Source organism: Phallusia mammillata, chromosome 2 (assembly GCF_965637545.1).
Source record: "Phallusia mammillata chromosome 2, kaPhaMamm4.hap1.1, whole genome shotgun sequence".
NCBI lineage: Eukaryota > Metazoa > Chordata > Ascidiacea > Phlebobranchia > Ascidiidae > Phallusia > Phallusia mammillata.
The window spans coordinates 6,902,014-6,913,927 of NC_137253.1; the positions used below are offsets into that span (position 1 = coordinate 6,902,014).

An 11,914-nucleotide genomic window follows, 5' to 3' on the forward strand; every position below is an offset into this window, starting at 1 on the left:
ATCACTCGTGAATGTAACCAGCCCAAATACACGACTCATGGCTGCGGCAATTTTTAAAGCTCAAATTCGCCTCAGAATCCGTTCTGCATAATTTGCTTCTGACAGTTTAAACTCATTTGGTGACTTTATTGCCTTATTTTGGCTGTGAAATATGTCTGAGATTCCAATCCTTTACATTTTTCCATCTTCACAACAACAAGCTCCAGTTTTTAACAAGCAAACCGAAACTTTCTAAGCCAACTTGAATCGTCCCTTCGAACCGGTATAACGAAGTCTTTTAGCTACAATTAGCCTTTTGTTCCAAAAAAGTCCTTTTGAGAGACTGTTTAATTCTGACGCATTCGCTGACAATTAGGCGTTGGCGTTCTAAGCTCAGTCTCACCAAATTTCACAAACAAATGCTTTGACGTTTTCTCGATGCTCAGTTCCTACAGAATGACTAACTGTCGGTAGATGCATGTTTCACAGAGTTTTGCTGCAAGCCTAAATGGTTTCTACACTTATCACTATTCTAAGACTGAAAAGGCCATTTCTAATGATAGACATTCATAAGACTAGTTTTCAAAGCCTATATTATACTCTGCGAAATATTTTCATTAATCAATTCTTCGTACTTTTGTCTGTTTCGACTGAATGTTGAATTCACATTAAGCATAACATGGCAATATGTTTGGGGGGAATTTGTAACAAGACGATTCAGAGGCCCTTTGTATATTAGTGATAACGGAAAATAAATGATCAGCAATATAATTTGTGGACAAGTGGGCTGCTTATCGTTAACTTTGTTGTCTGAAGTCAATGAAAAGTTTTGGGCCGTAAGGGTAATGGCATTTCCCTTCAATAATCTCACATAAGTTGTTGGATATATAAGTTTCTTTACATTTTTCATGTACCTGGGCATCTACACAAACTTTGGGTGGGCCACCGTGAGCAACATGACATGAATTACATTGGTTTGATAAAGTTGTGTTAATTTATAAGCAGCAAACATTTTGTTATATGCTAAAAATGTGCGCACCACATGTAAAGCATAAACGTTCCCTTGCTATTGGCAAAGCTATGCTAATCATATTCTTAACCAGCGCCTATATTGACAGAGCATCAGTACATAGCAGCTAAGGTATATTATAAAAAAAAAACTATTTACCGCAATTTTGTGGTTATCATATCGTATGACCCGTAACTCCACCGACCGCACAGTTAAGGTTCCTCATATCCCCTGAACCCACAAAGATCGTCCGAACACAAAACTCCTGTCATTTTGCTGTCAAGTTAACTAACTCTCAATGCAGTTATCTACAAACTGCGGTTTTCGATCACAAGTAACTTCTTATTATATAAAACAGGCAACTACCGCAAAATGTGCTTACGTTTGTCAGGAGGCCGTTATAGTTCGGTCGTGTGTCGTAACTTGTTTCGTGGTTTCCTTTGCTTTATTACAGATTATGCGCCTCACAATGACGCTTAGCGGTTTCCTGCCCGCTGATTGGATGAATTGTGTCACATGATACCTTGCCAGATAAGACTGCATAAAGTCGAAAGGGTAACCGCACGAACCGCAGTAACATTTTGTGATTGTCGGATGAAAGAGTTCACCAAACCAACAGTTGAAATATGTTCATGTTTATCTCTGGAGCAGTGGGTTCCCAACCTTTTTTGGTTACATACCCATTTAACATAACATTTATGGATCCCTACGAACTATCAACCCCATAAAAAACTTTCAAATTCTGTGCATGCACATACTCTCTGTAAAACTCTTTAGGAACCACTGCTTAGAACATCTTAAGTTGTTGAACTGTATTGGCCTTTGAGACCCTGTGGTGTTTGTGCAACAATACCGTAACTGAGACGACTATACTATTATAGAGACTATATATGCCTATCTTTTGTATCTTTGAGACGTTTATTCTACCTTGAAAACTCAACTTTTTCTACATGTATCAAATTCTGAAAAGTTCAATTATTAATCAAGTGACTTTTTAACTTAAAACAACCAGTTTTAAGTTTAATAAAAAATGTAATAGCTACTTCAAGAAACCAAAAATGTTTTAACACTATACATAGATCAGTTCATAACTTAAACAACATGTTGCTATTTAATCTAGGTATCAGTCTGTTGTGTCACAAATAGAGGGCGAAAACGGATTAGTAGAAAGACTGCAGCATTCAAGGAGCAGGTCAATGGATTACAAGGTATTTGTAGATTATTAAGGTTCCAACCGACATATCTTAGCACCCGATTAGATTCTACTTCAGGTGGCGCAAGACGGGCTTATAATTCTCTTTGGCTGTCCACGTCGCAAAGTCGTTTATTGATTTTTGAAGCCAGAAGGTCAAAACGAAAGTATGAATGCTTGGCATATAAGGTTTTTGTACAAAACGGCGATTTTGACAAGATTCGCAACATGGGTTGTAAAATAAATTGGTTATCATACCACATGGTAATGTAATTTTAAAATTACAGCCTACTTTTGTGTGACCTTAACGATTTTGTTGCGAAAAATATTTTTGCTACTTTTGGGTTCACATTTGTAACGGGAAAAAATCTTAACGTTCAAACATCTTACACCTCTAAACGATACAAACACAAGTAACGTGAACAGTTTGGTCGGACACAGTATTATCAAATAAAAATACTTATGTACGATAATTTTATGTCAATTAACGTTCATTTAGACAACTTAAAGGCATTCCACGGCACTTCGCAACTGTGCTTCCTTCAAAACTAAAATTGTAATTTCTCGTAACTGTTCTGACCAACAATTAACTTTCTAACTATAAAGGTTCTAAAACTAGGACATAATACAACTATTCACTACCTCAAATAAGACACTCCACAACGAGCACAAGGCGTATCTGTCTTCGTTCCACTGCAGCCGCCTGAAGAAACAAGCAATAGCTTTTCACGAGTCATCAACATAGTGTTTGTAACTTTATCCTGTCGCGAAATTTCCTTCACTGCAAAACCTCGACGCCTCCACATTTCAAAACACCCGCCAAAAATTCCCACACCACCAGGATTATGATACACAAACGACCTATAACCATATTCTGTTTATTCTGCACCAGTCCGAGGTGCTTCAAACGAGGTGTCGTATTCTTAATCACTCGTTACGGACTAGGCAGGAAATCTTAGGTCAGGTAGGTGTACACGTTTCCGACTCTGAGTACCGTTTGACGGGTCACCAGATGGCAAGAAACCTACACTACTGTTGCAAAGGCGATAACGCCGGTACCAAGTTTATTCGGCTTCTCAAGTAAGCTACATAAAAGTACTAAGGCCCACTGCTTATAATTTTTCATTGTGTGAGAAATTTGATTATGGTTTCAACCGATTTTAAAATTTATGCGTAGCCTATACTCACAACAATGTACAGTTTAATACATGTTCGTTTAATTTTTGTTGCAGGGAGTATACAATCCTATACCTTACGTGCACTCTGGTTCCTTAGATGAACTCTATACCTGTAGTCATTGGGTAAACCTTGCACCTGCAGTTCCATATAATATCATATCTATACCTAAAACTCCAAATTTGCAACTACGGAATACGTCAAACTTTGGAAAGATTCATGGTGAAAACTGTCTAGTTGCACACTTGCATTGCAGGCTGTTAGCTGTGCCCTTGTATTAAAACTAACAGTATCAGAAGGCGAATATTGCCTTATTGCATAAGCACCTACAAGGCCTGCCACGTACATTAAAAAGCTCAGTTCGTATGATATGACTGAAGACGGCGATTGTACGTTACGCGTAGTTATCAATAGGAGACGGCTTACAAAGCAATCGTGGTACGTTATACTCTGCTCTATGATTTCCCCTCCAATAGACACAACAATGCTACGAACCTTACAGGCCTTGCAACAAGGGGATTGAATCAAAGCGCTCTTGTGACGTCGCCGTGACAGCTTTTCTGCACTGCAACTCTATATTCTCAAAAAAAGAACTCTTTAACTGAACTACGCAACTCATGAAAGCCTTTACCCATAGTGGCATTTACCTATAATTTTGCAAAAAAAACGTTTTTTAACGTGAATATACTTGAGCATTTAACATAAATTCGACATCGAGGTTGGTGACGTCATAAGATGTGACGTAACGAAGATAGCGGTATTTCGTACATGTACAGTTTACGGACCTGTTTGTTAAACGTTCACGACCACTTTACTAAAATATTTTGATTTTGCTATTTAACACACTGTTTTCAAGATCTAAGACAGGGGTTCCCAAACTTTTTTGGTATGTGGCCCAAATGTCTATTTAATAGCGATTCGTGGCTCACCACGTGCTGAAATTTGGACACAAACAAAAAAATAACTCAAAAACAGGGGAAATTTTCTAGCAATTTATTTTTAATGAGATACACTCCTGAAATTTGGCTACAAGATTTGAAATTCTTTGCAAATATTATGCTTTTCAAAACAAAGCGCATAATATCTACAGCATAACAAAACAGTAGAATCTGTTCAAATGGCTCTGTGGCCCGTTGAAAATGTCTTGGTGGCCTAGTACTGGGCCATGGCCCACAGTTTGGGAACCACTGATCTAAGATAAGATTCTTTGCGAATATTCAGGCTGAGGTAAAAATACCCATAGACCTAAACTTCTAAAGCATTGGTTCTCGGCCTTTGATACGGGTGCTACTGGTAATGCCGTCAAGCTTTTTAAGTGCTACCGAAATTCTGCTAACCTCAGTTTAAATCAAGATCAAAAAATTCGGATATTTTATTCCACCCTTGCTGGTTTCAGAAATCTAATTAAGAAGAATAGGTCTATCTCTTGGTCTTCCTTTTTAAATCAGACGATACAAATTGGTTAGGTATAGTACGCGATCAGTAAGAGGTTAAGAACCACTGGCATAAAGGCCTGACAAACATTTTTAAAGTACAATCTTTAATATATAGGCTACACCGGTAGACATCGTTCGCTCGTAACATCCTACACTAGTTGTAACATACAACCTTCAATATAAAACAAAGGTTAGTTGGAAACAAGTACCGGACATTTACTATACAAACAACCAACCATCGCCACGTGTTAAGATTTCCAAAGACAAGCAGGGCACCTGTCGTGTTATAACAACCACATAGCGACTGTTTTGAGATGAATACAGTTGCTACAATCGCGAGAAGGGTGTGTACCTCGAAGTCCGTACAAAAGCCTGCCTCAAGTAGCCGTTATAGGCACAAAAAGCTTGTAAGGGCTTGTGTTGGTTTAACACCGCGTTATGCACTGGACAAACATAGCCTACTACATAGTAAGGATATATGAGTTATGCATTTACTTGTAACAGAAAACAATGCTATATTGATAAGAGAAATGTTGTTTTAGTGTAAAACTGGCAACTTGATGATTAGTGGAGAAACATAAATTAAAAATTAAAACAATAAACTAAACAAATGTAAGTCCAGATTAGTATGACTAACGATGGCACAAGCATTTACCAAAAGTTTACTAATGAAGTATGCCTTTTTATTCTACACTTTGGGCCATTATATTTCTCATGACAAGTACAGCCTATCGTAAAATACAATATTACTTATAGGTTTTGATATACAAATAAGTTAAGCACACGCTGCGCAATAGGCGTGTTTTTAGGTATGAGTGTCAAAACACAGTTTTGTTTATATTATAGTACTTTACAGTAATTTGCCATCAGTTAAATGCGAAGGTAAAAAAAATATTTATCAGCATTTCCACCAGCAATCTTACAATGACAAAATAAAACGCAGTACGCAAAATTGAAAGTCACAAACTTTACCACTTAAATATGTGGCGCCAACTTGCAGTAAAAGGCAACAAAAGACGGGAGGTATTAAAACGTGCAATGCATTTGTAATGTAGACGCCGGTGACATCGGCCGCTGCTCTCCGCCTTTCAGGAGGATTTACAAGTATAAAGAGTCATGTTTTGCTTGGGCTTTTAAGACCCGGACAATGTTTAACGTGCAAGCATACCGCCCTGATGCAAGCGTCGTATGTTGACCCACAAAACACAAGAAAATACGAGACTGGTACTGACTTGTGCATGAGGAGGTTTACAGTGTAAAGTACATTAACCTGGGGTTGTAAGGACTCTTTTGCTGCAGCAGTTCTGAGAATTACGACACCCGACTGTTTCTTGTCACGAAGGTCATATTTGTGGTTTGGTTTCTTGACACGACCTCGCCTATGTTGTAAGAGTATCTAAAAGCGCTTGAAAATGTACGATTGTAATAATTTACTGCTCGATTTATAGACTATTCTTAATGTTACGATTTTTTGGATTGTTGGATTCACCACAAGATGAATCAAATGAAACACACAAAACCATAATTTTGCTAAAGGATTTGTTCCTATCACGTCTTTGGACGCAAAAAGTTTCTCAATGTTATCCCACCGAACACGAATTCCGACCAAAGTCCAGTGACAGCAGCGTCTCCTTTTGCGGAATCCGTGACAGCACAGCTTGCATGCTGGGCTCCGAGCCTTGGGTCAATAAACGCAACGAACCTTGCACAACATTCGTCGACTTTTGAGATTACCTTGCTCTGTTTATAGCAAACAATACAAACTTCGCGACAAACAACCTCGTGACAGAAAGGAAATTACCGGGCCGATAGAGCGGACTTTCGCCTTGCTGAAATTTTGTCCTATCGTGTAAGGAGATACTGTTAACATTCACATCTTTGTCCTAGTACGTTATTCTAGTTCAGGGGTCGCCAACCTTTACTACTCAAAGAGCCACTCGAACCAGTTTCACGTAGTAAAAACACACTGGGAGCCACACAGTCGTTTTAAAATTTAAAATAAAAAGCAAAACATTTTTAGTCTTATGAAATTCGACTTTTTGTTGTTAGCTAGTGTTTCATTGCATATTAGACACACTGGTATACTAGCCTTGTCAGCAGAGAAAACAACTTTACGAAGCGTTGCATATTCTGTTTTTGCAGATTTGCACTCCTTTGTTAACGCGTTTGTTACGTAACAATTAACAAACAGCTATTGTTACGCGCGCACACACACTGCAAACAAAAACAGTATTGTCTCATATTGCGTATTAACCTGCGCGCCGCCAGTTTGCCTCTTTCAGACTTCACGTTTGATGGTATAGAGATGGGGTTGCAGGTAACTACAACAAGCGAGTACAGTCATGCTACTGCACTTCAATTTTCGTGTGTACAACAAATGTACAACATTTGGTAAATTCAAAAACTGAGCCGCATCAGAGGGATCAAAGAGCCGCATGCGGCTCCGGAGCCGCGGGTTGGCGACCCCTGTTCTAGTTGATTTAAGTTTGTTTCGCTTGGGTAAAGAAAATATGGCGAAACAAATGAACTAGAATCACAATCTTCATCTAAAGTGGCATTGGCAAATCCTTGTGCTCGAAAATACGTTTTGAAATAGGTTCTTTGCGGACGGTACACATGCTATATAGATATAGCCTAGCCATAGCCGAAGTACTGCCCAATCTGTACAAATAACCTTAACCTCGAACCCCAATAATGAACTTGGCAGGTAAATTACTCTGACAGCAAAAACGGGTCACTTTTTTAAAACCATGCTAAACTTTTCATATCTGTGTCCGTTATCAAAAGGGGGTTTCAAAAGGTGCAGACCACATGTCGGTGGAATTTCTGGGTGTTTTTTTGCTTCTGCAGAGATTATGGAATTGAGAAACCTTGAACAGCCTTGCACAGCCTTGCACACGCCGGCACCATAAAAACGAGGGTTCCTAATTGGTATATTAACGACCCTGCTAGCAAGGGTTCCAGACAAAAAGCATTGTATTTCGATTCCTGCGAACTGCTTTGTGCAATCTAAAGGCAAACAAGTTTAGCGGGCTCGTTTGAAGTTTTTACCTTTGCGACTTTACTTAGGGAGACTGCATGAGTCACAAATAAAGCGCCTTGCATTAACAGTTTGTTTGACACGACCCAGTACCAAGCAACGTACTCGTTAAAACTCGTCGTTAAGCGCCCATTTAAATGCCACTAGCGACGAACTGCAAGGGACTCTTGACGACCCCGCGGTTGCATTCTTGTTTCCACAAAGGGTCTACCCAGGGACAGGACGGTAGCCTACACATCACAAAGGAGGGCATGCAACTTCAGGAAAAAAATTTTTGGTTTTATGCTAGGCCGAAACGGCGGGTGAATTGTACGCTTTTCTTTCATTGCATGCTATTGTGTATGAAACAATATAATTTTTATTTATTTATTTATTTTTTCACGGGGTTCGAACCCAGGACACTCCCGGGGACGAATCCCGATCAAGTTTTTTTGTGTCTGTATATGGGTCAGGCGCGCCAGGCCATTCGGCCAAGTTCCTGCCCGAAATCATATATTTTAACTTGTGAGATGTGAGATACAAATGCTACTGACAACCAGCGTACAAAAATATAGACCTAAAAAGTGGAAATATTAAACACAAATTTAGGCACGAAATGTGTAGGTTAATTTTGTTTTGCATTTTTTGTGGTCTGTAACACCCAGAAACATCTGTTAATTTACTCTTTTACGCCACTTATTACAATCAAGATTTCTTAAATTAAATGACAAATGCGAAACAAGATTTCAAACGTAAAATGTATGCTTTCAATGTACGTTTGGGTGATAAGGGGATCATGGTCCCAGAATTATTCACCCCTCCCCATCTTAACATAAAAGACACGCCCTCTTTTTTTGATCCAACCAACAACCTGTCGTGAAGTTTTCTTGCAACGAATTGCGACACGCACGTAAGGCCCTATTAAACCTTTCAGGCCGCAGAGCATTTCTCGAGTACCTGCAATAAGTTCACAAATCACCGGGGACAGGTGGCCTTATGCAAACAACGTTAGTCGTTGAGCAGACATTGCTATGCAGCGTCTTATGGTGTTGAAGTATAACTCCAGCACAGGTGGCATGCATGTACATAATAACGCCTACGCACATTGACAAGGCAAACATCGTGCAGCCTTAAAACTGTCGGTTAAGAGTTTGTGTTTGAGCGAACTTTGATTTGCGTTGCAATCCTTATGCAGCATCTGTTTAAAACTGACTAAAAAAATTATTGTTCAGTGTTGACATGGTCGATTATGTGCTGTTGAAGTTTACATCTTGATCATCGACTCGATTTTCCTAATTATTTTTTGGTTTATTCGGAGATATTTTTTAATTGTTTTTTACATGACACATTTCAACCACAATCCGCAACGTCACCTTAACATGGCCAGTAATTAGATGGACCTCACGAATTTGAATAACATGGCAAAAAATGCACCATATATCATCTACGCAAAGATGTCGCCGAAGTTCATTTCCGCTGCTTGACAACTCTTGGGCGTCATAAAGTGGTAAGAAAATCGAGAAGAAATTATTTCTAGATAGATTGGATTCCTGTTCTTGGACGCTATAGCGTATATATATACCTATTTTCTCTTGATATACATACCTATTTTGGTTTTGATCCTTTGCACCCAAATTTTTAAGACACTTTAAAATATGCACGGTATGCATATGGTTTGTTGATCGCACCTCCATCCAATTTAGTTCAGGAGAGTTAAGAGTTCTTTTCGCATTTGCAAAAGCAGGAATGTCTTATGCCCCCACTTTCATGAATAAAATGTATGTTGTCAATAAATTAGTCTTTTAAAAATAAGCCACAACCAAGGATGGCAGTACGGTACGGTAAGGTACACAGCAAATTTCATCAAAAAGTAGGGTACGTAGGTACGGTAGGCCTACCGCAAAGAAAGCTGAGGTACGGGTACGGTGGTGTACGGTACGTGGCACGTACCCATCAAAATTGTCTGAAACTTGAATTTAAATTGTTTATGACATGATTTCATCACAATATTCATGTACCAAAATAGTGCTCAAAAAAGTTTAAACGAGGGTTACACGTACTGCTGTAGGCGTATTATTAAAACGCGTCTTTTTTTCTTTTTTTCTTGCTAGTTTGCCCTCCAGCAAATCAATCATGCGCATACCCACAACGATTCATTCAAAATCATTCTTGCGATTTCGTTCTTCCATTGTATTGCTATTATGTTTCTTTATTTTATTACGTATCGTTGCTGCTGCATTGCTCAGCAACTTCGCCCTAACAGTCACTCTTCCGGTCTAGGTGACCGCTAATTACCCATCGTACTTTTTTGTAGTTCGCTACTGAATAAACAATAGTGGGTCAATGGCTTGGCGGCCAATGATTGGCCTTTCATTGACCCGTCACGCAGATACTTTTGTTGTGCAATTTCGTTTTTTTCTCGTTGTGCAATGTCTCGTGACAAATAAACCATTGAATTGAATTGCACATGACAAGAACAGAGAATAACTAGGCATTTGTGATTGATTATCAAGTTAGTTATAAAAGCTAGCTAATGTTGTTGTATCTTCGCAGCAATGATCTCAAGTACGGTACGTTTTGATTTTTGACATTTGTACGTTGGTACGGTATACGCTCGACGTAACGAGGTACGTGGTACGGTCAATGCAATATGTACTGTACCGTACTGCCATCCTTGGCCACAACTACTAATTTGCAAAATATTTGTTAAACGCATGATTTTTGGTTTTATTTGACAAATTAACAACACAACATAGAAATCTAAATTATTTTAAACAGTGGTCACGGATCAATGGTCGCCAGCTCAAGCTTAGCGAGCCCGATGCCTTGCTAACTTTTGTCTTTTTTGCATGTTTTGCCACAAGTTAAGAGTATTTTAGCCCAGAATTGGAAATAAACATAGTTAATTGCAGCAAAACGATCCTTAACAGCCATGAATCGAAGCTCTGGTGGCGAGTTTGTGGCTGAAAGTGGCGGTCGAATGAAAGGAATATGCGTCGTAAAACCGATTGTTTATGGAAATTCGGCTCGATATTTCGGCAAAAAGCGTGAAGAGGATGGACACACACATTCCTGGACGGTTTACCTAAAGCCGTATCACAATGAGGACATTTCTGTTTACGTCAAGAAAATTCAATTTAAACTGCACGAAAGTTATGCGAACCCACTTCGTGTTGTTACTAAACCTCCATACGAGGTCACAGAAACAGGTTGGGGTCAGTTCGATGTGGTTATAAAAGTGTTTTTTCATGACACTGGGGAACGGCCTCTTACCATATACCACCCTCTGCGGCTATTTCAGACCGAAAGCAATTTGATATTAAGTAAAAAGACAGTTGTTTCGGAGAGCTATGATGAAATGATTTTTCAAGACCCCTCAGTGATGATGCATTCCTTGTTGACAAGTTGTCGACAGTTAACACTTGGAGCTCACAAGCATGAGACAGACTTTGAAGAAAAAGAGCGACAGACTGTAAAGCAACTGACTGCAGCAAAGCAAAAGATTCAAGTGGAAATAAAAGACCTAAAGGAACGACTTAAACAGAGTCGAGACAATATTAAAAGTTTTCGTGAGGAAATTAAGAAACTTGAGCGTGAACAGGACAATTCTGAAATGACGTAAATATAAAAACTAAAGCTTGTTTTTCTGAAAGTACCCAAATTCTTGTGACAGTGCTGGTTCAAGATGTTTAAACATTATTGAAAAACAAAGTTAATGCATATTTTTCATATATGTGCAGCGCAAATAAGGATTGCATTGCACTGTTGTTAAAAGTGTCAAAAACTAAATTATACCTACACCTTCCTATTTTCCTTTCTGTTAAAAAGTAGTTTAAATAAAATTATGCCACTATTTTGTCATTTGGATAAATTTCTTTATGGTTGAAAACAGACTGTTTTTGTTAATTTGAAGCAAAATTCTTTGTTGGCATTTCTGTTTTTGTTGCAACATTTGTCACAACAAATTCATAGAAATTGTTATATCAAGGAAGGAAGCTTCAAGAAATGTTATTACTCATTATGTTGATGATAGTAAAAACAAAATAGCACCCTGTACCTTTAACATGCTGCTTTTGAAAACTGCCAATGTTCTTTTTTTAGAG

The 11,914-nt window shown here is 38.6% G+C and overlaps 1 protein-coding gene across 1 annotated transcript; it reads left to right on the forward strand.

Moving 5' to 3' along the window:
- Positions 1–10,593: 10,593 nt before the first annotated feature.
- Positions 10,594–11,913, forward strand: LOC145215288 (YEATS domain-containing protein 4-like). Its single transcript, XM_080083982.1, has one exon. It carries the CDS (start codon positions 10,744–10,746, stop codon positions 11,431–11,433), a length of 690 nt encoding a protein of 229 aa, XP_079940108.1. The 5' UTR covers positions 10,594–10,743; the 3' UTR covers positions 11,434–11,913.
- Position 11,914: the final 1 nt, after the last annotated feature.